The sequence below is a fragment of the Prunus persica genome, chromosome G1 (assembly GCF_000346465.2).
Source record: "Prunus persica cultivar Lovell chromosome G1, Prunus_persica_NCBIv2, whole genome shotgun sequence".
Classification (NCBI taxonomy): Eukaryota; Viridiplantae; Streptophyta; class Magnoliopsida; order Rosales; family Rosaceae; genus Prunus; species Prunus persica.
Window position 1 is genome coordinate 25,312,110 of NC_034009.1, and position 25,760 is coordinate 25,337,869.

The window sequence follows — 25,760 nt, forward strand, 5'->3', positions numbered from 1 at the left end:
AGGACTGTCTTGGCATGGATTATATTTAGGGACTGGCTTGGCTTGGCTTGGCTTGATCTAAGTTAAATAACACTTATCCTGCGTTTGGTGTACGCTTGGACTAGGACTAGAATTTTTTTATTTTTTCAAAAATATCTATATATATGTATATATATATTTTATAATATATATGTATATATACATACATATAATATATATATAACATATATTTGTATATACATGTATATAAGTATATTACAATAATATTATATATTTTAAATAATATAAACGTACATACATATATATATATAAGTTATATAGGTGTATATATGTATATTATAATATACATGGGTATAATACATATACATATATTTATATATATGTATGTATATTATAATATATAATATATATGGGTATGTTATAATAATAATATTAATATACATGTATATACGTGTATATATGTATATTATATATGTACATGTATATATAATATATACATATATACATGTATTTAATATATGTGTATATAGGTGTATCTATATATTATAATATATACATGGGTATAATACATATATATATATATGTATATTATAATAGATAATATATACATGCATATATGTATATTATAATATATATATACATATAGTATAAATATATAATGTATATGTGTATATACGTGTGTATATGTATATTATAATACATACATGGGTATAATATATATACATATATATGTATATATACTTATATATATATTACATATATGCATGTATGCTATTATTATAATATTAATATGTATGTGTATATGGGTATATTATAATAATAATATACGTGTATATATCTATATGTATTTATATATTATATATGTATATATGTGTTTATATATATACATGTATACATGTATGCTATTATTATAATATTAATATGTATGTGTATATGAGTATATTATAATAATAATATATATCTATATATCTATATGTATTTATATATATTATATATGTATATATGTGTTTATATATATATACATGTATATGTGTATATACATGTACAGTTCCCTTCTATTGAGGGATCCCTCAAATAATTTTATTTGAGGGACGCCCTTTAGGGTACCCTATAATTTTTTTTCCAATGATCCAAACCATCTATTTTTTAGGTCTTCATTCATAGATCATCCTTACAAAAAATTAGACAAATCGGAAACCGTTTCGACATCCAATTGTGTCTTACAAAATCAATGAACACGGTGCTTCAAGAAAATGCTAGAATTTCAAAACTTAATTGAGTGGTCAAATGATATTGGATTCAAGTGATTTTTTGTAGAGATGATCTTTGAATGATTATCTACAAAATAGAACGTTTGGATTAGTAAAATACAATCCAGAGTGGGGCCTACAAGGGGTGTTCTTCAAATAAGCTTATTTGAAGGATCCCTCAATGGAAGCTCTCTGTATACATGTATATATGTACATTATAGTATATGTGTATGTAATAATAATAATAATAATAATAGTAATATATGTTATTAGTATTACAATATAATGTATGCATCTTATACATTGGTGAACATAGGACTAGCTAATCCTCTCTTTCTACATGGGCTTAGTAGTCCCCTCCTAAGGAGGTGTTTTTGGTGGGCCCGGTATTAGCAATCTCATCTAAGACTAGAATTAAATGAAACAAATATGGTACTAAATTTAGTCCAAGCCAGTTCAAGCCAAGCCTGTGTACCAAACAACCCCCTAAAGAGCTATGCTACCGTACTATAGGTTAACATTAGCAAAATCCGTGGTTTTTCTTCAATGGAGAAAAGACCTACACTTAAAAAGCATATAAATGTATTATCCATAATTCCCTATGTCCATCACAGCGGCGTGGGTTATCTCGCAGAATTGTACCCGTTGAGTTGGCTAGCTACTGCTCTAGTGTTGTCACCACTTGCCCCCAAGTATCTTTCGAAAGTGACGTTCACTTGGAAATTTCCACAACTTCATATATTTTTTCTCTTAAACAGAGAAAGGTCTTCTTTTTCCTTGTGAAAAAGTTTTGACTAAATTAAGCCATGCCATAATAATTGGCGCGGAAAAAAAAGAAAAAAAAAAGGGGATTATGTTCATTATGATGTGGAAGGGAAACACAATGTAATTAATTAAACAAATGTAAAATGTTGGTAAGAAGAAAGGCCAAAAGAATAAGATATAAAAAGGTATAAACCAAAAAGAAAAGAAAAAAAAAACCCCCACAAGAAGAAAATGGGATTCGATCCCATTCTTTTTAATTTTAAATTGGATAGTAGACCCCATTCTTAGGTTAGAGAAGCAATTGACCAAAATTTTAAGGATTTGTTGTTTGTGTGTGTAGCCAGCCACCACAATAATACTTTCATAATGCAAAATTTTATATTGCTTCCTTATGGGATTCTCCACCTGATGTGTTTCAGTCCATGGATAAGCTTCCAAAGTGGACCCTTTGATCGAGTGGTCCAGATGATTGCGTGATGAAGCCATTCACTGATACACACAAGAGAAACCCACCACAAATAAATTATATACATAAACAAGGGTTGATTTGAAAATACATGAAATTAGTCATCATAACCATATGAAAATAATGATGCATATCATTAAAAAAATCGGATGAAAGCTAAGAAAAGGTACCTTGGCAATATTAAAAAGAGCACCAAATATAAGGAAAGATTATGATAAGAACGTAAATTCAATGGAGGGCATCCCAAATTCCTAATAAAAACATCATCCTCATCATTTTTTTTTTGGGGTCAAAAAACATCATCCTCATCATCCTCAGAGCAAAAGACACCATTTTCCTTGTTACGTATTCCATTTCTGACCATATAAACTATAAAGCAGAGAACACCGAAAACAGTCGTTCTCAGAGAGCCGCCCCTTCTGAGAAAAGGATAAAGAGAAAAGCCTTGGGAAAGAAACCTCTGTGTCCCTCTCTTTACTTTGTTTGTTTCTGGTGAGGTGAGGGCTGGTTTTAAAGTTCTCTGACGGTGTAAAGGAGAGAACTTTGTTTGTGGTGTTCATTTGTTTACTTGATAGTCTGAGAATAGAGGGGAGTTTTTGCTCTCTGTTCTTTGTATCTTTGTTACCCAAGAGATAGAGTTTGTGATGGAGATGATATATTACCAGCCTTCTTACCAGGAATCCTTGAATGTTCTGGAGGCTGATATACAGCATGCCAATTCTCTGTAAGTTCTTTGTTTTTGTTTCAATTACTCTGGTTGCTGTTTTAGTTGCTTTGCATATCCTTTTCCCCAAGTGGGTAGTTTTATCTTTTAATTTTACAAGTCTTTATTTAGGCAATTTGATCCTCATGATCAACATCATAATTTGTCAATTGAGGCAGGAAAAAGCAAAACCCATATGGGATTGTCTATTACATATTCAGACCTAAGTAATACCCTTTGTCTATTTGCCAATTTGGGATATTTTTTTTTCCCTTTTCAAGTCCAAAGAGCATTGGTGTAGGAACGAAGTTGGTTTTTTTTTTTTTTTTTTGGTTCAGACTTGGTCATGGTTGAGTAATCTGATTGAATTGTAAAGTTGGCAACTTGTGCCATACTAGTAATTCTGATTTTGGTTTGGATTATGTACAGAGCTGCTGCAATTCCAAGAGGCAAGGGCGGTGCCCGTTTTCAGATGAAATTGGTTTACAATCACTTGGCTCCCCTCTTTCTGTTTTTGTTACAGTGGATTGATTGCTCATGCACATGTCTACTCCCAAGATATCTAAATTTCTTCCACATACTGGTCTACAAGGTGGTTTCCTCTTCTCTAATCTCTAGTCTATTAGTTCTTGATGGTTGCTAAAAAGGAATTTACTTTTGTTGCTCTACCTAATTTGGGCATACCTTTTCATTATTTGCTCTTTTATCTGATACATACAGGTGTACACTGATGGCAGGCCTACAATTTCAACCCATGGAAGGAAAGCAACTATAAGAGATTTCTATTGTATGTTGGCTACTTTTTAATTCATAATTGATATCTTTGAATGTCACACTTAGTTGTGCTCAACTAAATTGATTCTAACTGTATTTGCTTTGTCTGAATTTCAGCCGTTATCTTACCATCTCTTCAGCGGCTTCATGGGGATTTGGGGGAGTTAGACGATGCTAAGGAAGGGTATCCTAGCATGGAAAGCTCCGGAAAGAAGATGATTAGAGGAGATGGTAGCCTTGTCAATGCTGAGTTGGAGAGAGAAGAGGAGTGTGGAATTTGTTTGGAGCCTTGCACCAAAGTGGTCTTGCCAAATTGCTGTCATGCAATGTGCATCAAATGCTACCGCAATTGGTAAGTACAAGCCTTCATATGTATCCCTTATATTTTGCTTTTATCATGACTGCTTGTTTTTCTAAAGATTCATTTATTCTTTGCACATGAAATGTTTTGTTTCTAAATTGCAGGAATCGAAAGTCAGAGTCTTGCCCTTTTTGTCGCGGTAATATAAAGAGAGTTAATTCTCAAGACTTATGGGTGCTCACTTGCAATGAAGATGTGGTTGACACTGAAACGGTTAATAAGGAGGATTTGTTGCGTTTCTACCTCTATATCAACAGCCTGCCAAAAGATTACCCAGATGCCCTTTTCTTGGTGTATTATGAGTACTCTAATTTGTTCTAAGAAAACGAAGAATGGTGTACAGATAGAAAAGAGCCTCCTGTCAAATGTAAATAGAAGCCGGTAAGGAACTTCTATTGGATTTTTACACAAAATAACAGTTCCCAGTGCTATGCGTATTTAAAACTTAGAAGTCAGTGTAAGACTACCTCATCATTAGTAATATCACAGTTTTCATTTTCAGAACTGAGTTCTATTACCTTACTGACTTGTTAAAATTCCATTAATAAGCACATGTAAATACACTTGTTAATGTGGGAATACAATTCGGTAACTTACTCTTGTTGAATGGCTAAAGTTACTGAGGAGAAAACCCATGTAAAACTCATTATGGTGTGGCTTCACATCTGAGTTGTGCCAGAGTGGATTTGGCATAAATGTGGCCACCATTTTGATTTCAATTTGTGCACATGATTGTTCTTTTTCTGTAGCAAATTCTCAGAAGCTAGTCACCATAGAATCAGGTAATGAAACTTGCAGCCATATTGAAATAGCTTTTGGTAAAAGCTCTTATATATCAGTTCTTTACATGTGAAGTATCTGCAGCTGTGCTGCTTTTGGTGAACCACTTGACTTTCATTAGGGAGAAGGGGCATCATCAAATGGGTTTGATCTTCTTTCTTTGTGATGCAAGATATAAAATTATAAATTGAATTGAATCGTTTAAGATTTGTTTAACATTTGCTTAATTTGAAACAATTTCCAGGTCTGTTTGGAATGCAAGATATAATAATACTAGAAAAGAGAATCAGCACTGCCAGAAACGTTTAAAACACAAAAACATCGTTATTGTGTTGAAAACTAATACCAACCAACACTTGAGCTAATCCCGTGACCTTCATCTGTTAGCAGCATTATAGTACCGTCTATAAGATTCCTCTACTACAACCAGACAATTAAAAAAGAACAAATTTTCAGGCTGTTTGCACCAGTTCTTTTATTTGTTTTATTTTTAAATTATAAACAATTTCGAATTTGAGACTTTCTTCCAAATTTTGTAACCTTTCAAAAGTATGCAGTTTGTCGGGTCCTAGCATCCCTGATGTTATGTGTGTCAATTTAGTATATTATCGTCATTTTCAATAAGAAAAGTCCTCAAACGAAGAAAGGAAGCATTTTTATAAATATATTAGAACACTTAAATGTAGCGAAGTTGAAAGTCTTCTCAGCATAGATATCTGCCTTGCGTAACCTTGTCCTCTTTGCTTGACTTATGAATATACTTCACATGTAAATTGTGACATAAAATTCAAACTATAACTTAAATTCAACACATGCTAATATGCTATAACTAAAGATTATTTAATAATTCCCAACCCAAAAAAAAAAAAGATGGATTAATAATGTTTTTATAAAAAAAAGATTAATTAATAATATTAGCAAAAAAGAAATTCTATTGCATCTTAAGATAAATTTTTTAATATAACAGTCGCACCATACCAACATTAATTTTGCATCAAGTAAAAGGAGAGGAAGTTAGAATGAAACAGTAACGGTGGTCCTCGTACAGTAAAAATAACGGAAGAAGTAACGGAGAAAAGTAAAGGAGACCACAGACGAGAAGACAGAGCGCGCGAGCGAGTGAAAGCAGGGAAATTTTAGTCAGCTCCTCAGGCAGAGTCCCTGCAAGATCAGATACACCACCGGACCGGAAGTGGTTCGTCTTCTCCAAATCCAACACAATCCGATTCGTAAACCTACTTCTTCTGTACTGTTAAGGGAATCCACGGGTCAAATTTGATAATTCCGTGTCGGTTCCCGAATCTTCAATCTCCATTCCTAGGGTTTTAACTTCGGTCCCGGACAAATTTATAGCTCTTGGATTGATTTCTGCCGATTTAGGGATTCATAGCGTGTTTTTTGTTGGATTTCGGATCCGAGCCTTATTGCGGAGAAGGTATCGATTGGGGTATGAGCCATTGCGATGCCTGAGAACCGTGGTTCAGGGCAGGTTCAGGAAGGTTCTGCAGCTGTGGCACAGGGAGATCAAGGGATTCAAAGCAGCCAAATTGCAAATGGGCTAGCCGAAGATTCAAAAGCAATTCGCGACGACGTCGTTGGACCAGTGAATCAGGTAATTGAATTCTGAGAATTGCAATTTGCGACGGTCTCGTTTCAATTTGATCTGTTCCATAAAGCTAGGGTATCGTTTTTTAATTGCAGGAATTAGGCTCCGTGCCACCGGTAACGGTCCCGGTAGAAGATGATAACAGTGTTTCGGGAGATAACGGAAAAGTGACAGAGGACTCGGGGAAAGAGGAGTTCGTTGATTGCTCGGACGATTACGCCATGGATGAGGTGGAACGCCTGCGTGCTTTGCTGGAAAGCACAGTTGACGAGAAAGAAAGTTTTGCGCGCCAATTCGAGGTCGATAGTTTTCTTTTTAAAAAAAGATCGATGCTTTTCGAGTAATTTTTGTATTTTCGGTAATAATTGCTGTTTTTTGTTTAACTAAAGGAAGAAAGGGAGGCTTTTGCCAGAGAAGTTGCTACTCTTCGGTTACAGCTGAAGGCTCTCACTGATCAACAGGCATCGCTTGGTGAAAGTGGTAATTTTATTCATGAGGCAGAAAGTGGGGAAAATTATAACGGTACTGGTTCCCGGTGGAGTGAGTTGATGAACGAGTGTTTTGGGCTTGTTAAAACGGCTTTAGAAAAACAACTGCAGACTGAGGCCACGGTAAGGGAGCTTGATGGATTTGTGTTTAAGAAGGATCAAGAAATTGAGGAACTAAATGCGAAGGTCAATGAATTTTCAGTATTGAATGATGTTGTCGCAATTTTTTTGAATTCTGCTCAGAGGTCTGTGGAAGTATCATCTGAGGCTCAGATTGAGAAGGATGCACATTTTGAAGTTGTAACAAACAGGATGTTGGCTTCCCTTAGGGGTGTAATTAACCAACAAGAAATGGTGGATGGTTCTTTTGGTGGAAAATTAGTACATGTTGAGGAAGGCACTTCTATGCTAATTGAGAAGTTCACCCAGATGCTTTCTGAAATTGAACAACTTAGACAGTGTTTGCCGGAGGCCAGGGAAGATCTTAGTTCGCAGGAGTTAGGGGGGATTTTTGCTACTGTCCGTAACGAGTTACTTGTGCTCAAAAGAAAGGAAGCAGAGTTTGTTGAAAGATTGAGCCATCTAGAAGATGAAAATAGGAAATTGATTGAAGAACTTGACAATCAAAAAGGGATTGTTGAGACAGTGAGTGCAGATCTAGGAAAAACAACAATGGAGCTGGACCAGGAGAAGAATAGGTGCGCTAATACAAGAGAGAAGCTTACTATGGCTGTGACGAAAGGAAAGGCATTGGTACAGCAAAGGGACTCATTGAAGCAGTCCCTTGCTGAAAAGATGAGTGAGCTTGATAAGTGTTTCATTGAATTGCAAGAGAAATCAAGTGCACTTGAAGCTGCTGAATTAAGCAAGGAGGAATTACTTAGAAATGAAAATTTGGTTGCATCACTGCAAGAAATACTATCCCAAAAAAATGTAATTCTTGAAAATTTCGAGGAAATTTTGTCTCAGACTGGTGTACCTGAAGAACTTCAATCTACGGATGTGCTAGAGAGACTTCGATGGCTTATGGATGAAAATGGTAAACTCAAGGCCATTTCCCTGGAATTCCAAAGCTTGAAGGCGGCTATGTATGCAATTGATCTACCAGAAGTTATTTCATCTTCTAACTTAGAGTCTCAAGTACATTGGCTTAGGGAATCATTTTCTCAGGCCAAAGATGAAGTGATCATGTTGCGTGATGAAATTACTGCAACTAAGGAAGTGGCACGGAAAAATATCGACCACTTAACTGATTCACTTTCAGCTGAATTGCAGGCAAAGGAATATCTCCAAGCAGAGCTGGACACTCTGACATCCGAATACCAAGATATTGTCAAGAAAGAGCAACTGGTTTCTTTAGAGAAGGCTGAGATGATCAGGATGTTACTTGATGCCTCTGGAGTTGTGGTGGACAATGAAGAGGTTTATCAGCCTTCATTGGACAATGCCTTGCTCATTGACAGATGCATTGGCAAGATAAAGGAACAGAGTAGTGCCTTACTTGATTCTCCAAAAGTTGATGCTGAGTTGTTTGAAACAATTCAAAGCCACCTGTACGTAAGGGATCAGAAGTTGATGCTGTATGAGAATATGCTAGAAGAGGAGATGCTGGTGAGGTCAGAGGTGAATAATCTGTCAAATGAGTTCCAGGCAGTATCTCAAAAACTTGTAGCATTGGAAGAGGAAAAAGGGTCCCTGCAGAAAGATGTTGAACGATCAGAGGAGAAAAATACTGTGCTCAGGGAGAAGTTGTCCATGGCAGTCAAGAAAGGTAAGGGACTGGTTCAAGACCGGGAAAACTTGAAACATCTTTTGGATGAAAAGAACTCGGAAATTGAGAAGTTAAGGCTTGAGTTACAGCACAAACAATCTGCACTTGCTGAATCCAGGGATAAGATAAGTAGTTTGTCTACTGATGTAGACCGCATCACAAAGTTAGATGCTGATCTTGTTTCTATGAAGGAACAACGGGATCAACTTGAACAGTTCTTACTGGAGAGCAATAACATGTTACAGAGACTAATTGAATCTATTGATGCCATTATTCTTCCTATTGAGTCAGTTTTTGAAGAGCCTGTGGGGAAGGTAAACTGGCTTGCAGGGTACATGAATGAATGTCAGGATGCCAAGGCAAATGCACAAGGAGAGTTGGGGATAGTAAAAGAGGAAGCCAGTAATCTGGCTGCTAAGTTAGTAGAAGCCCACTCAACCATAAAGTCTCTGGAAGATGAATTGTCAGTTGCAAAGAATGATGTATCTCAACTTGCTGAAGAAAAGTGGGAAATAGAAGTGGATAAGACCAATGTTGAAAAAGAGTTAGAGAAAGCAATTGAAGAAGCTATGGCCCAGGCTAGCAAGTTTGGTGAGGTTTGTGCATCTAAAAAGTCACTGGAAGAGGCATTGTCGCTTGCAGAAAATAATGTATCTGTGCTTGTCAGTGAAAAAGAAGGGGCTTTGGTCAGTAGAGCTACTGCAGAAACAGAGCTAGAGAAAGTGAAAGAGGAAGTTGATATTCAGACCAGCAAACTAACAGAGGCCTACAAGACCATAAAGTTACTCGAAGATTCCCTATCGCAGGCACAGGCCAATGTTTCTTTACTTACTGAACAAAACAATGATTTTCAAATTGGTAGAACCGATTTAGAGGTTGAGCTAAAGAAACTCCAAGAGGAAGCTGGGTTCCATGATAACAAGCTAGCAGATGCCCGTGCAACCATAAAATCACTGGAAGATGCATTGCTGAAGGCAGGGAATGATATTACTGTACTTGAAGGTGGAAAGAAAAATGCTGAAGAGGAAATATTAACACTTAATTCCAAGTTAAATGCATGCATGGAAGAGTTGTCTGGAACTAATGGTAGCATAGAAAGCAGGTCCATAGAGTTCAGTGGTGACCTTCATAAACTTCAACTCTTAATGAAGGATGAGACTCTGTTGTCCACTATGAAAAGATGTTTTGGGAAGAAATTTGAGAGCCTGAAAGATATGGATCTCATTCTTAAAAATATATCGGACCATTGTGTTTCCATGGGTTTAGAAGAATTGCAAAGACACCAAGTACTGGAGGTATATAATAAGTTTTCTTCTTTAGTGCTCACTTTATTTTTGTTTTTGTGCATTCTATATTGGTGGACCAGAATCCATCGGCATTTAGATCTCGCCTTTTTATAGTTTTCTGTTCTTATTATTATTATTTTTTTTTGTCAATTTCATATTTATGCCCAGGAAGAATATGTTTGGTAATAGTTCTCAATACTTTGACATGGCAATCGAACATGGTCCTCAAATTTGATATTAGTTTTCTTTTTTTGGCTCTGATAAAATCAAATTCTTCTATAATTAGAATGTCATGTGATGAACTATTCCCAATGACTCAAAATATTTGTGAAGATCTCTTATTTTCTGTCATAAAGGATTATGTTTTCAAGAAGAACTTGACTTCTTTTTGTTTTCTGACGAGCTCCTTTTATTACTTATTCCAGGAGGATTCATATGTGACAAAATCTTTCTCAGAAGGTCTTGACAGTATTTCCAGTGTTGAAAAGGATAATGGTGAGGACAATGTTACAGATGTCGAAGATGTGTCTTCATGTTTGAAGAAGACTGTGGAAAGGTTCCAGTTGCGAAACAATATTCTTGCAGAAAATTTTGAACGCTTCTCTTTTTCTACAGATGAGTTTATTGCAACTCTATTGAGAAAATTAAAGGCAATAAGGGATGAAATAGTAACTGTGGTTGAGCACACGGAATCTTTTAAACAAAAGGCAAATAATCTGGAAATATATAAACAGGAACAAGAGAATACAATAGCCATTTTAGAAAATGATCTCAAGTCTCTACTCTCTGCATGTACTGATGCTACCAGAGAACTTCAGTTTGAAGTCAAGAACAATTTACTTGAATTGAGCTCTGTTCCTGAGCTTGAAGATATAAGACATTATTTGTCTCCAGAAAGAGGAGTAATTGCTGGAGAGGGCACTGAAATACATGAGCAAGCTCTGGATGGAAGCAATTATGGAAAAACAGCAGAAATGTTGTCAGTTTCTATTAGAAAAGTTAAAGCTTTGATTAAACAGTTTGAGAGCACAAGTGAAGTGGCAGCCTCTACAATTGAAGATTTGCAGAATAAACTGACCGAAGCTAGGTCATCTTCTGAAAAAGCCATGGAAGAAAGGGATCTAGGAAAAAATAGGATTTCCAAGTTGGATGTTGATATAGAAGCATTACAGAATAAACTGGCTGAAGCTAGGACAACTTCTGAAAAAGCCATGGAAGAAAGGGAGCTAGGACAAAATAGGATTTCCAAGTTGGATGCTGATATAGAAGCATTACAGAATTCATGCAGCAAGCTGACGCTTAGACTAGAGGATTATCAAGCAAAAGAGGATAAGTTTAAGGAAAAGGAGGCAGAAGCTCAAATCCTGTACAATACTTTGCATATGAAAGAACAAGGTAAAGATCTTAATCTTTTCTTTCTTTTCCTTTTCCCGATGTTGCTGAACATATCTACTATGCTGTTCTAATGACTGTAAGTGCTTTAATGACTCATTTGTTCACATTTTCTTGTTTCAGAGGCTGAAGACTCCCTCCTGTCAGCATCTGAAGTCAAAATCCTCTTTGACAAGATCAGAGGGATTGAATTCCCTATGCCAGAGTCAGAAGTAGGAAATTTGGAGCTGCATGATTCAGCTCATGTAAAGAAGCTCTTTTATGTTCTTGATAATATTATTAACCTTCAGAATCAGATAAATTTTTTGGCTCATGAAAAAGAAGAACTGCAGTCAACTCTTGGGACTAGGATGCTTGAAATTGGACAACTGAAGGAGGAGGTTGAACATTATGACAGAGATAGAAAAGATACGGAGAAGATGAAAAGCGAACTGTCTGTGCTCATATATAGTTTGGAAAAAATTATAGATATGTCGGGAGGTAATGATTTAGTTGGAGATCAGAAATCTTCTGGTGTGATGGGACTTCTATCAGTATTAGAGAAGCAGGTTATGGCTTTACAGTTGGAGTCTGAAAATTCAAAATCAAAAGCCCAGGAACTTGGTACTAAGTTGGTCGAGAGCCAAAAGTTTGTGGAGGAATTATCAACCAAGGTTAATGTACTTCAAGATTCACATCAAGGAAGGCCTGCTCAGCAAGAGATTGTTCAGGAAAGGGGCATCTTTGAAGCACCTTCGTTGCCTACTGGTTCCGAGATATCTGAAATTGAAGATGTGGTAAATATTGATTTATATGATTCCACTATACATTTCTGCAAAGTTGTCTCTTGATTTATTTTGAACGGCTGATATGTGATGCCATTTTTTTCCAGTTGATGTGTTTTAAGGTAAAATCAATATAAACTTCGGTAGGTGATTGAGGTATAGGCTCATTGAGTTAGTTGTGTGTTGAGGAATATGTGCTTTAAAGATGAAATGTGTCAGTAGTTTTGTTTCAACATCTTTATAAAATATTTTCCTGCATATGTAAGAACTGAAGTTGTTTGTAAATCAATTATATTCAGGGGCCAGTTGGGAAGAACACGATATCACCCGTACCATCTGCAGCTCATGTGCGAACTATGCGGAAGGGTTCAACTGACCATCTCACAATTGATATTGGTTCTGAATCTACCCGTTTAATCAACAGTGCAGAAACTGACGAGGACAAAGGTTTGCACTTTAGGATTTGTCTGTTGTTCCTAGTAGTTTTAAGGCCTGGTAAACTTATTTCTTTTATTTTTTCTTGCCCTCTTCCAGGTCATGTGTTCACGTCTCTCAATGCATCTGGTCTCATTCCAAGACAAGGAAAGTCGATTGCAGATCGAATTGATGGGATTTGGTAAAGTGCTGAACTTTAAACTTATTACATAAAGAAGAGGGATGGGTAATACCAATTCCTGCTAGGTTATCTTTTTTAGTTTTTTCAGAAGTACATTACAGGAAAGCTTTACTAAGGTGCTTCATTCTCTATATATACAGGGTATCTGGTGGTCGAGTTTTGATGAGTCGGCCAAGGGCAAGGCTAGGCCTTATTGCCTACTGGCTCTTCTTGCATCTGTGGCTGCTGGGAACCATTTTGTAACCAAGTCTGATTGTTTCTCATTTTGGGTCTGCAAGCAAAATGTATCATAGCCTTTTTGTCATTCTTCTCTTTCGCTTTGCATATATGTCCCGTCCCCAAGTTAATTCTCTGCAATCACATTTTTAGGTTGCAGAGGATCAAATGGCTCTTTGGCCGTGGAAATTATTTTTTCCACTTTTGTCAGTTATTTGTTTTGTTTAATCGTAGTTTGATATATGACAGATGAACCAGAAATCTTTGTAGTGAATCTAGCGATACAGTACTTTCAATCTTTATGCATATTTTTTACATTACAGTGGTAACACCAATTACCAACCAGCATAACTTTTCTATTTAATGTGCCCTTGCCTTGCCATTTGCTTCCCAAAATACTGGATTCTATAATATATTGTCTTTTGATAAATCCAAGAGAGTGGATTTTATTTATTTATTTATTTTGGTCATACCAAAATGACTGGATTTAGAAACCGTAAAACACATTCGTTACACCAGAAATCCATGGCCTCTCATTTCTGCTACCTCAAGGATCCACGTGGCAGCAGTATATTCTTAAAACGAAAAAAAAACAAAACAAACAAAATTAATTATAAAAAGCACGAAGCTTTACATGGTCTGTTAGTCGTTAGTTGTTCAATCTTGGGTCTTCAGCTCCGGTCGTTCTCATGCTTCCAGTTCTAAGCACCGGATTTTTAATAGATTTTTCTGTTTAAGGAGCACTCAGAGAGGTGCATAATTCCACCCAAAACTATAGAGGTTCGTTCGTTTAATCTTCACTTGCCATTTTTTCTGTTGTTCAAATGAATAATCTAAGCGAGCTTCAATTTAATTTATGGACTTGGTTTTCTGGTGAAGTTGAATTTAGGAAATTGGTTTTAACAGGACTCTGCCCCTGCCTGCTACTATCGAATGGGTTTGCTCGCTGTGAACTTTTGGCGGTCTACAGTAAACAATGCCGCCTTTACAACCCCATTGAGTTGGGGAAGCTCTATCTTCATCAGTTAGTCTTTTCACACTGCTTGAATTTGTTTCTATGTTTCTGGGTTTCTCCTGGTTTTAAGAGTTAACCCACTATTATCTATCTTATGCATCATTTTGCTTAGTTCTTGGTTGGCGTTTATGATTTTGCTTCTTGCTTGATTGTACAAAAGTTGAAACATTTGGACAGGTGGGAATTTGATTGGCCTTTATGATGCGCAGAAGGTTTTACCTGCCAAATTATGCAGTGTGAGGCTTTCATTTCTACACTGTTTGGTCTTTAACTATAATCTTAAGACAAACACTCGATTTTTCATTCACTATAATATTGATACAGTTGTGCGTTTCTGTCTTGGCAGGGAGTTTCAATTAGCCCAAGAGCTTTTGCAAGTCGGAATTCGGTGAAGAAATTGAGGAGGGACGGAGAAGCACGGAAAAGAGTAGCAGATAAGAGCACTGCTTCTGAAGATGATTATGTTCAAATTGACAAGAAGGTGGACCCTTCTGATAATTTAGCTGCAGAGGAATTGGTTGTATTCCCTCCCAGAGGTGCTGTGCTTCAGGCTTGCACTGTTACTTCTGGGTTGATAGCGGCATTGGGTATAATAATTCGACAGGTATGATTTACTTAATGTCTTCTTGGATCAATGTTTTTTGTTGAATTTTTAGGTCCACCTAATAGTTTTTACATTCTTGCCTCTTTTTTAGTTTCTAATGGTGATGTGTGAACAAACTCTTTTTGTTTTCCTGTTTTACCTTTTTGAGAACTTCTTTTATTTTCTTTCTTCTTCTACTAGGCAGTATATTTTGATGGACTATTTAAACGAAGAGAACAGGATCATAGGCCAGGTTTTTTATAGACTTGGATATACATTTTGGACCTTATAGAACACATTGCACTGCACTTTCTCTTCTTCCTGTGACCCAATTGTCCTTGTTTCTGTTATTTTATGTACTAAAGTTTATATTGTCTGATAAAATCAACATTTTCCCCTGACCATCGACTAGTCATGACCTATCTGCAACTGCAACTTGCAGGCATCTCATGTTGCATCAATTGAAGGATTGCCAGTCTTTGACTGCTCGTTGGACATATCATGTATGAACTTTCACTTACTCTTCTCGATGCAAGAATTGTCAATGGAAAGTTTATTTTCATTCTCTTTGATGAGAAGGAGCACCTGCATCTTTGGCAAAGAGATAGCCTATAAGCAAGATTTGTCTAGAGTGGGTTGTCTCAATCTCGTGTCTTATTTTAAAGGACAAATAACTTCATGGAAAGGCCATATAGATAAGTCATATTGAACGTAGGTGACCAATAGGTGGCTAAGCTTTTTATAACAGGATATAGATTACTATGGCCCCAAAAAGAAGTAGATATGAGAAACATTAATTGAATACTTCGTGGATAATGGAGGAAAACCCATCCCACTGCAAGATCAACTTTCCATTGCTTTCTTCTCTTTAACCTTTTTAGTTTCAGCTTTTTATGTCATTGACTCTGGATTAGTTGGTTCATTAGTTTAAAGAGCATAACTCTTTTCTCCCCTTTTCTGCAGTTGATTTTGAGGTGTGGTATCTTGAGTTGATTACAGGATTAGTTATTGTGATATCATTATGCCGATATCTCTTGTTGAAGACATGGCCAGATTTTGCAGAATCTAGCGAAGCTGCCAATCAGCAGGTATCGACTTTCTGCTCTAGCACATCTGCAGGGACTCAGAAAAGTTTGCCGTAAATGATACGCAGTCAATAGTTGTCTCCACAACACTAGCTAATTAGATTTCTGGATTACATATTGAGGAAACTGTCTCTACAGCATTTAAAACTTGTATAATCAGACACAAAAGAGCCTAGTTGATATTATAGTAACTCCGTTCCCCATTGCTGCTTGTTAGCATCCCTTTAAGTGAGAGTATTCCATAGCTGCTTCTGCATCTCTGACATACATCTTTTCTTGTAACTTAGGTCCTTAGTTCACTTCAACCTTTAGATTACATAATCGTCGCGTTTTTGCCTGGGATTAGCGAGGTAAGCAAATACATTTCATCACATTGTAGTAGCTTACCATTCTTGTTTGTTCAACTCATTTTGCATTAATTCATGGTGCATTGGTTGGGCAGGAACTTCTTTTCCGGGGTGCACTGCTACCACTTTTTGGATCTAATTGGAGGAGTGCATTGGCCGTCGCCATCATTTTTGGTGTTCTACACCTGGGGAGTGGCCGAAAGTATTCCTTTGCCATTTGGTACTTGTCTTCGTATCTCTATCCAAGTACTTAAATGCTCCGTTCAGGCCATTGTTAGATATGAACAGCTTAAACACCAAATGAGTTTTCAACCTTACCTATCTGAATTCCCATTTCTGATATCGAATACATCACAGTGCAAAAAGACTTGCCATATAATGGCAACTTATGGAAATAAATTTATGGAGTTGAACTCTCCATGAAAGTTGTGTGTTGAAAATATTGCTTAGTGATTGATGATTTTCTGCCGTGTTGCAGGGCAACTTTTGTTGGGCTTGTGTATGGTTATGCAACCATTGTCTCCTCCAGCCTTATCGTGCCAATGGCTGCTCATGCAGTGAACAATTTGGTGGGAGGGATATCATGGCGCTACCGATCAGGTTCACCGCGGCGGCTATGAGAAGACTGCCACTGTCATTTGCCAACAAGTGTACATAATTTTTTTTGTGACTTGGAAGCCTACAACTTCAAACTAGTGAAGTCAATGTAGAAGTTGATCAACCTTATGTTTTTCTTTTTACAAACAATATTCTAAACTACACTAATTTACACATTAACTTACCTATACTTATTTGTAAATTAAGTTACCAAGATTTGCAAGTTCAGTAATTTACCTAGAGGCAAAATATAGGTAAATTAATTTCTAACAAAAACATAGGGATCAAGAATTATAGGAGCAAGGACATGTCTTCTTGCTTGACAAATAAATCCCTCAACAACAGTTGAAAATTATCCACGCCAAGCTCGAGAATCAATTACTATGCACTTTCATCAAACGACACCGTTTGCTCCCGCCTCCAAGACGACTGGTTAAAAATTATCAAACGACAGGATTGGTTCAATTATTTAGCTGCAGGCAGCTGACGGTGCTCCGCATGGTACGTACTCTATCGTTGATTGAAGTGGTTTCAAACCCCACAGTCAATTTTAGCTCTAATGATATTTGAACTTTGATTCGATTCGCATTTCGGTCCCTCAATTTTTAAAATCGTTCATGTGATCCTTCAACTTCAGTTTTGTTAGGACAAATAGTCGTATTGTCAATTTTGTTATATTTTATGCATGAGCAAAATAGTATTTTTGTATTATTTTTAATTTACACTATTTGAATATTTCTATCACTCAAAAAATAAAATAAAAAACTAAGAACTAAAAGGCCTTTTTCCTATCCTTGCCGCAGTAGCCACAACCCCTCCAACCCAACCCCACCTAAACACACACAACCCACAACAATCACCAAGACTTCCTCACCCTCACTTTCACCATGCCACTCATGGCTTTGTTGGATTGGAGGAAAGGAGATATATCATTCCTCGATTGGTGGTGGGTTTTAATGGGCTTGGCTTGGGAATGGAGTGGAGGGAGATATATGGATGGGGAGAGTTAAGTTGCAGCAGTGGGAGAGTGGGTGTGGGGTTTGGGTATGCCAGAAATTGCCCATGTACCCAAGGAGTGAAGCAATTTTCAATTTTGACCCTTAACTGTACACCATGTGTCATGCACATGCTCAAATTTAACAGAAAAGGTTAACAAAATTAATGGTAGGACCATTGTCCAAACGAACTTGAAGTTGAAGGACCACATAAGCGATTTTAGAAATTAAAGAACCAAAATACGAATCATGTCAAAATTTAGGGACCATTGAACCTAAAAACCCTGGTTTCTAATTACTTATTGAGATTTTCTTTTCTCTGTTATTTGGTTGGTTATGGACTGATTTTATAATGCAATATATATCTAATTAAGATTTGATTACTTTATAATCTATTTACCTTTTTTGTTTTTATTTTTTGTTAAGGATTTACACAGTAATGTACGTATATTTATATGTAGGCTAAGTCAAGATTTGCAAAAATAATTTACAGAATAGTATAGCTCAGGTAAAATGATTTCTGGAAAAAAAAAAAAAAGCATAGGGATAATTGTAGAGAGATTGAACAAATTAATTTCGAAGCATAGGGATGAATCATAGTCCACGCTTGTTCGATGGTGTTCAACGTCAAGACTTCAACTGACAGAATCACATAGACAAGAGGAGGTGGTGAGGGTGGTGCTCAGATGCCCAGCCCTAAAAGTTATTGATGAGAGAGAAGGACGAAGAGAGAGATGGAGAGAAAGATGGAGCAATAGAGCTTCAAGCTTCTGCTATGGAGGCTTGAAGCTTGAGCTCGACTAGAAGGAGTTTAGAGCAACCATCGTTCGAGCGATGAGACGAGTAGAAAAAAAATTTTGAAAAAACAGACTTTTTCTGTTTTCTAATTTCTTGGTGTTTTTTAGTTTATTTTGGATTTGAGTTTTTAAAAATGGGCCTACCAAATGGGTTTTTTTTTTACTTTTAACTTAAATATGTTTTTGAGTTTATAAAATTGGATTCAATCCAACACCAAACAGGACCTAAATTTTCTCTCCCTTTCCAGCTACTTTGCTCAATTTTCCCAGCTAACAAACAGATAGCAAAATCGATAAAAAGAAGAAAAAGCCATAGCATATCTACTAAAGTCAACATTTCACAATAAAATTATATACAAAATAAACATGGATTGACAGAAATACGGAAATGAGCTTGAATCAAAGTGAAACCTATAGGAAAGGAAAAAAAAAAAATCAGTGAATAGGTCAGATATTAATGTACTTATATATTGCTGAAGGAAAGGATAAAAAAATTCAGCAAAATAAAGCGGTGAAGCCCAATCTTGCGAGCAACTACTCTCAACATCATTATCTTGACCTTAAGTTAGCACAAGGTAATTAATATAAGGCTTATTTACACCAATGTCCCATGAAACTATAGTCAAATTTCACATTATCCCTTCAAACTTAAAGTGACCCACTTACCTAACTTGATCGTGATTTGGTGACCCCCTTTGCCCCTTGCCGTCTACTCAATCCAAAAGTCTGTTAACTATGATGACATGGTAGGGGTGTTTTTGTAATTTCACCCGCATGGATTATTATTCACCAATTAAAAGGTGATGTGGCAAGTAGAGTCCACCTCCACATATAAATATATAATTAAATATTCTAATAATTTATAACTAATTAAAATTAAAATAAAACATTAAAAAATTTATAACTGAAAAAAATCTCTCTCTCTTTCCAACCCACTCCTAGCAGCCATAACTGTCCCTCCTCAAGCCACCTTTTCCGTGCCCAAACAACCACCAACCCAGATAGTGGGTAAAATTGCTCCCATTTTCTAACTAATATTCCAATCACTCCCATCAACTAAATTTCTTACCCACAAACCAAACCTCTCTCTCTGCCTCTGCCTCTGCCTCTCCTTTGCCTCCTACACCATGGTTGTAATCTGAGTCGTATCACCACCAAACCCTAAAATTCCTTCATTTTTCCCAACCACAACCTCCAACAACAGCCACAACCACTTAGCCTTTGCATGGCCGTTTCAATATCAAATGCTCGATGGATTACAATAGAGACTAGTACAACAATAATGGCAGCAGCAACATTCAAGTGCCCGTAGCATACCCTAGATCGGCTGAGGTTCAGTGGAAGAAGAAGCTGTGCAATACGGTGCACATCATCGACGTCGTCGGTCTTCCCATTGAAATTAAGCACCTTCCCTCTGGAAAGGTCGTCGCTTGGACCCGCCTCACCGTTAAGAAATCAGCTTCCGACACCCCATGGTATTATTTTCTTCAATCTTTTGGGTTTAATCATGATTTGCAGTTGATGATGCTCATTTAATTATTGGAGATTCACTATTATACTCAATATAGGGGTTCAAATTATTAAAAAAAACCTATATGAAATGGACTTTAGAAACACACTCAAAACTCATTTACAACATAACAAAGAGGCTTTTAATTTCTTATAAATTACAAAACATGTATCAATTTCTTAAAACAAGCCCAACTCCAAAACCTCATAAAAATACTCAAAACACTCAATAAGGCATTAAAGTAATTTAATAATCAAAATTAAATTCAATAGGGTCAGCTGTCATTTTTTGGATTTGTTTATAGAAATTAAATGGTGTTGAGTTTATCTATATTATTAGTGCTAAAATTGGGTATATGACTAAATATCTCTTTAATTATTGGGTTTTGAATTTGATAACTACTGTGTAGGAATTTTGTTCAAATGCTTTCAATTAGTGTGGTTATGCTTATTAAATTCAAGTGGGAAATTCAAATTTTTTATGCTTGTGTCGCATCACAATGTTTTTCTGTTAATTATGATATGTGGGTTTTTTTTTTCTTTTTCCAGGATCAGTTTGACATTTTGGGATGAGATGGTGCATTGCTTTCTAGCATGTAGAGAAAGGCAATCAAATATATGTCATTGGTCATCCGATTACAAATTATGTTGAAAACACGAGCATTTCGATTCTGGCTTCGGTGATGACGACCACCATGACCAGGTTTTGAAATAGGTCAGCGTATGTGACCCGATTAAGCCATTGGATTTCCCCGAAGTTGTGAAGCCTTCGATGATATTGATGGGGATGTGGAGCTGTTTGAAGAGAGAGGGGAAGAGAGAGAAAGGAAGAGAGATAGAGGGAGAGAGAAATTAAAACCCTTTTTAAATATTTTGTTTTTATTAGTTTTAATAATTACAATATTTAATTATATCTTTATCTATGTGGAAGTGGGCTCCACTTGCCTCGTCACCCTTCAATGAGTGGTTAATGATTTATATGTAAGAAATTACAAAAAATCCTTGCCACGTCATCATATAGTTAACATACTTTTGGATTGAGTTGACGACATGAGGCTAGGTGGGTCACCAAACCACTATCAAGGGGGTTAAGTGGGTCACTTTAAGTTTAAGGAGGCAAAGTGAGATTTGATCGTAGTTTTAAGGGACATTGATGTAAATAAGCCTTAATATAATAATCAAAACAAATGAAAATGCAATGTCCAGATTCAACACTAGATGCCTTATTTGCATCACAAGCAAGATCACCATGTGTATTAGGTAGAACGCGAGATGTATATGTACATAATTACCAACAACTGTACATAATAATTAGGCTTATTTGTTCAAATACCCCTTGTAATTTACAAATTGTCTCAGATTGCCTCCTGATTTTTATAATGGCTCAAATTCCCCCTGAACTTCCATTTCGTTACTAAGGTTGCCCCATGCCATTAATCACGTGACAAAAATTGATCAGAAAGTGGCATCCAATGTGGCTATTAGTGGGACCCATGAGAGATTATGTAATATTTATTAGGCTAGGGGTCTGAAAATTTCATTCCGTTCGAGCCCGCCAATTGTCCACCAATTGTTCCCAAAATCACAACCCTAGTTCCCCCAGCAACAAAGTAATTGGAGATCCCTAAAATTGGCGTCTTCATTGCTCAAAATTGGGGTTCTCATTGCTGGCAATTGTCTGTTTTTTGACGAATCTGTCTTTTGCTTCAATTGAAAAAGTTGAAGAAGATATGGAAGTGGGAGAAGCAAGGTAGGCATCACGATGTTACTGTGAAAAGGTGGCGAGAATTATAACTTCTTAGACCGATTCACACCTAGGAAGACGATTTCAAGTTTGTCCACTGTGAAATTTAAGAATTATAAATTCTTGGATCGATTCAAATCTAGGGTTTGTTGTTAATGGGCTAGAACACTAAAAATTTGCATGGTGGGTTGATGCAGGGAGGAGTTAACAAAAGGATGTTGTTTTTGGGAGTTGGTTGATGATGAAATGTGTGATCGTTCCAAGATAGTGATATTGGGTTTGCTAAGGAAAATTGATAGGTTGGAAGAGGAGAATGCAAATATTCAACTCAAATCAAGAATACTGGTTGCTACTCTTGTGCTATCATGGTTGATGACATTTGTTGTTATCATGGCATGAAGATGATTCGAAACTGAGAGGAGAATATGGATGTGTTAATGGATGTCTGTGTTTATGGATGTAAGATGATTGTATTTTGCAATGTAATAGGTGTTGTAATATGTTAACTGTGCTTTGGTATATGGATGTGTTAATGGATGTAGTATGGTTGTGTTTATGGATGTAAGACGACATGTATTTTGCAATGTAATAGGTGTTGTAATATGTTAACTATGTTTTGGTATGAAGTTTGCAAGTTTGGAGCAATTTTTTTTTGTATTGAATGTTGATGAAAATGAGAGTAAAGTATAAAGTCTACATCTTAAGGATTTTACAAAAGAGCCAACAGAAAAGTTTTCACATGGAGAGACAACCATAAACTCTAAAGTTTTAATTTGCATTTCAATATCAAAAGTTGAATAACATCAACCATCTGCACGATTACATTTACCAAAACCACCCCATATCTATCCAAAAAACTAGTTTCCAATTGTCAAGCTTTACATGACCAAAAAACTTGCAACTCAAACATGCCTAGAGTGAACCCAATTTCATAACAAAATAAGTAGCCCAATCTTTTATGGAGAAGGGATAAACTATTTGTCTTAATTATGTCCCAAGTAATATCAATGTACACATTGTTTCTAAAAACCAAACACGGGCTCGCCTGTTTTTATTTTTATTTTTTATGGATAAATGAACCTAATTTACATGGATGGGGATTCAAACTTAAGTAGTATAGGCTCATGATTGATTTAAGAAGAAGTAAAAAAAGGAAGGCACTGACCTACCCATCAAACTTGCAGTTTTTTTTTTTTTTTCAAGAAACTTGCAGGTATTAACGTTCTGTTGGTTGTATATTCAAATTTGTTTTTCTTCCTCCTTTTGTTGCAATGTCTCCCTCTAAAGTCATAACTCTCACCAAGTTTTCCTTTCCCAAAGCCCTATGTAAACACATATCTTCGCAATATTTGGTGTTCTAGAATTTGGAGATATCGCCCATGAGCTTGTAGACTTCTAAAAGGTAAATTGTGCCCCCAAAAAGATGGCTGACCCGTTGACAAATTTAATAGAGAAAATAGCAATGGGGATAGCTAGATATAACCTTGTTTTGGAAGCAATATCAATATGCAATTATATTATTATGAAGAGGTAAGATTTCTAGAGGAGAAGTTGCTGAGAAAGGAAGAAGAAAATACAACCAATTTCAACATAATGGTCAGTTAAGTTCCGATTAGTTCAGTTAGTGCTTTTTTTTAGTGTTTTAATTAGGAGTAAATTATCTTTTTGTTTTAAGGATGATGTGTCAATTCTGCTAACGTGGCATGAGTAGTTTAAAAAATATATATTTTTTCTTTGGAGAAATTATTTTAAATGTCTAAAAATAAATTAACTTTTTAAAAAACATAAAAACCCAGTAGCCCCTCCCAACCCCCAACAACCACCTTCCCCTCCCCATTCATTGCTCCAATATCCCACCCCTTCCCCTCCCCATTCATTGCTCCAATATCCCACCCCTTCCCCCACTCTTCTTAATGGCAAACAACTCTTAGAACACTTGATTCTCATAATTTGTTCTAAAATCAAAGTGCTTTTGTCACACTCCACATGTATCTTCCTACGCTTCACGCTAATTATGGGTGGGCATCGAGACAAAAAAATGGGAATACCAAGACGCATCGGATGGAAAAAATTGGAAAAAAAAAGTGTTGACTAAAAAGTAAATAAACCGGCATCGAACCAGACCGAACCGATTCAAATAGGTTTCGATATTGGTTTCACACTTTACAAAACCGGACCGGACTAGTTGTTTATTTTTAATTTTTTTAAAAAATTATTTAAGTATAATGCTACATTTCTAATCTCATAACTAATATTTTTTCAAGCCCAACTTCAAAGCACCTATCTTTTCTAGGCCCAATCATCTATCTTTGCATGAAATTGGGTCATTTGTAAATTTTTAAGTCCAAAAAATAAAATTTTAGTTTGAATTTGTAAATTAAAAAAATATTTATATATATATATATATATAATTTGGTCCAAAACTAGAAAAACCGGACTGATTGGTTTCATAAATTTTTTTCACCGATTTACCGGACTGCGTCCACCCCTAACGCTAATCACCCATTTAATTCAAAAAAGAAGAAGAAAATAAAAAATTGAAAAGAGAAGACAACCCAATTGCTACAAAGGGAAGCAAAAGATAAGATCTTTTTGAGATCCATCCTTGCTTATCTCTCTCTCCCACCACTCCATAATCACAGTCGCCACTCCACATTCCAGTCTACCAACTAGAAGTGTCAAACAAGCCGGGCCGCCCAGTTCGGGTCCATGGCCCAAGCCTATATGGTCTTGGGTCGTGCTCATGTTGGGCCAATAAACAGACTGAGATGGGCCCACACCAAATTTGACTTATGTATTGCATTTTTGTTTTTGTAATTTTTTTATAACTTCATTTATTTTTTTTTTTACAATTATGTATAGGGAGCTTCACTAATATATCCAAAATATGAGTTGAAATTAAAAAAAAAAAAACCTCACATGGAATGCACTTTAGAAACACACCCAAAATTCATTTAATATATAAGAAATTGGTGTTGAGGTTCCTTTAAATTACAGGGCTGCCACTGATGCCCAACAGAAAAAAAAAAAAAAAAAAAACTCAAAAAACACCCAAAACAAGCCCATCCCAATTTTATAAAAAAGCCCAAACTTTTTTTTTTTTTTTGGGTTACAAAAAGTCCAAACATTTTATTACAACACAAAACTGTCTCGAAAACCGTAACTTCAAGCACGCATCTTCATTAAACCATCTTTGCAAAACGTCTCTTCATTTCACTGTCTTCATCATTTATGCAAACTAAAACTCCATAACTACCACCAAGCTTGATCTACTTTTAAAAACCAACACCACACACTAACCTCCACATACAAAACAAAGACAAAATTCCAGAGAACAATTTCAACAAGAAATGGCTTCAAAGGTAAGACATTTAAAAACGAAACCTTTATTGTAATGTTGATTAATTGCTGTAAAGTTCCAGTCTATGGTAATAACAGTATTTTAGATTCAAATCCAAGACAAAATCTTGAAACTATATTGGATTTTCACTATTGGACTAGCTGCATATGACTATAAAATAGTCAGTTTTCAGCAACTCAAAAAAGAAAGAGATATTTAGTCAAATACATATTCTTAACATTGCTGGTTTACTGTCATGTTGATTAATGGCTGTAAAGTTCCAGTATAAGGTAATAACACTACTAATTTACTTTCATGTTGATTAATAGCTGTAAAGTTCTAGTATGGGGTAATAACACTGATTGTTTCCTCTGAAATCCTATTTCGAATGCATGTCTACCACCGTAAAGTTCTAGTATAGGGTAATAACACTGCTTGTTTCCAATGAAATCCTGTTTTGAATGCATGTCTACCACTATAAAGTTCCAGTACAAGGTAATAACACTGCTTGTTTCCTGTGAAATCCTATTT

The 25,760-nt window shown here is 36.0% G+C and overlaps 3 protein-coding genes and 1 long non-coding RNA gene across 6 annotated transcripts; all 4 read left to right on the plus strand.

The window, feature by feature from the left end:
* Positions 2,683–4,894, plus strand: LOC18792689 (RING-H2 finger protein ATL47). Its single transcript, XM_007225936.2, has 5 exons — positions 2,683–3,184; positions 3,593–3,755; positions 3,884–3,950; positions 4,055–4,289; positions 4,403–4,894. The coding sequence occupies exons 1-5, from the start codon at positions 3,105–3,107 to the stop codon at positions 4,617–4,619; spliced, it is 762 nt and encodes a 253-aa protein (XP_007225998.1). The 5' UTR covers positions 2,683–3,104; the 3' UTR covers positions 4,620–4,894.
* On the plus strand, positions 6,128–13,546 carry LOC18792354 (myosin heavy chain, striated muscle). The gene is made up of 8 exons (XM_020554822.1): positions 6,128–6,690; positions 6,780–6,983; positions 7,074–10,238; positions 10,655–11,624; positions 11,745–12,397; positions 12,685–12,832; positions 12,920–13,001; positions 13,142–13,546. Exons 1-8 carry the CDS (start codon positions 6,541–6,543, stop codon positions 13,242–13,244), a joined length of 5,475 nt encoding a protein of 1,824 aa, XP_020410411.1. The 5' UTR covers positions 6,128–6,540; the 3' UTR covers positions 13,245–13,546.
* LOC18791876 lies at positions 13,620–17,051 on the plus strand. 3 transcript variants are annotated; one of them, XM_007223102.2, is made up of 9 exons: positions 13,620–13,997; positions 14,097–14,241; positions 14,410–14,468; positions 14,579–14,836; positions 15,258–15,318; positions 15,779–15,903; positions 16,188–16,250; positions 16,343–16,467; positions 16,726–17,051. In XM_007223102.2, the coding sequence occupies exons 2-9, from the start codon at positions 14,151–14,153 to the stop codon at positions 16,865–16,867; spliced, it is 924 nt and encodes a 307-aa protein (XP_007223164.1). In that variant the 5' UTR covers positions 13,620–13,997; positions 14,097–14,150; the 3' UTR covers positions 16,868–17,051. The 3 variants fall into 3 exon arrangements, with proteins under 3 accessions (XP_007223164.1, XP_020410412.1, XP_007223163.1); XM_020554823.1 differs by having other exon boundaries at positions 14,107–14,241; XM_007223101.2 differs by having other exon boundaries at positions 14,124–14,241.
* On the plus strand, positions 19,397–21,136 carry LOC109946567. The gene is made up of 2 exons (XR_002269689.1): positions 19,397–20,111; positions 20,695–21,136. It is a non-coding gene; the product is annotated as an uncharacterized LOC109946567 (long non-coding RNA).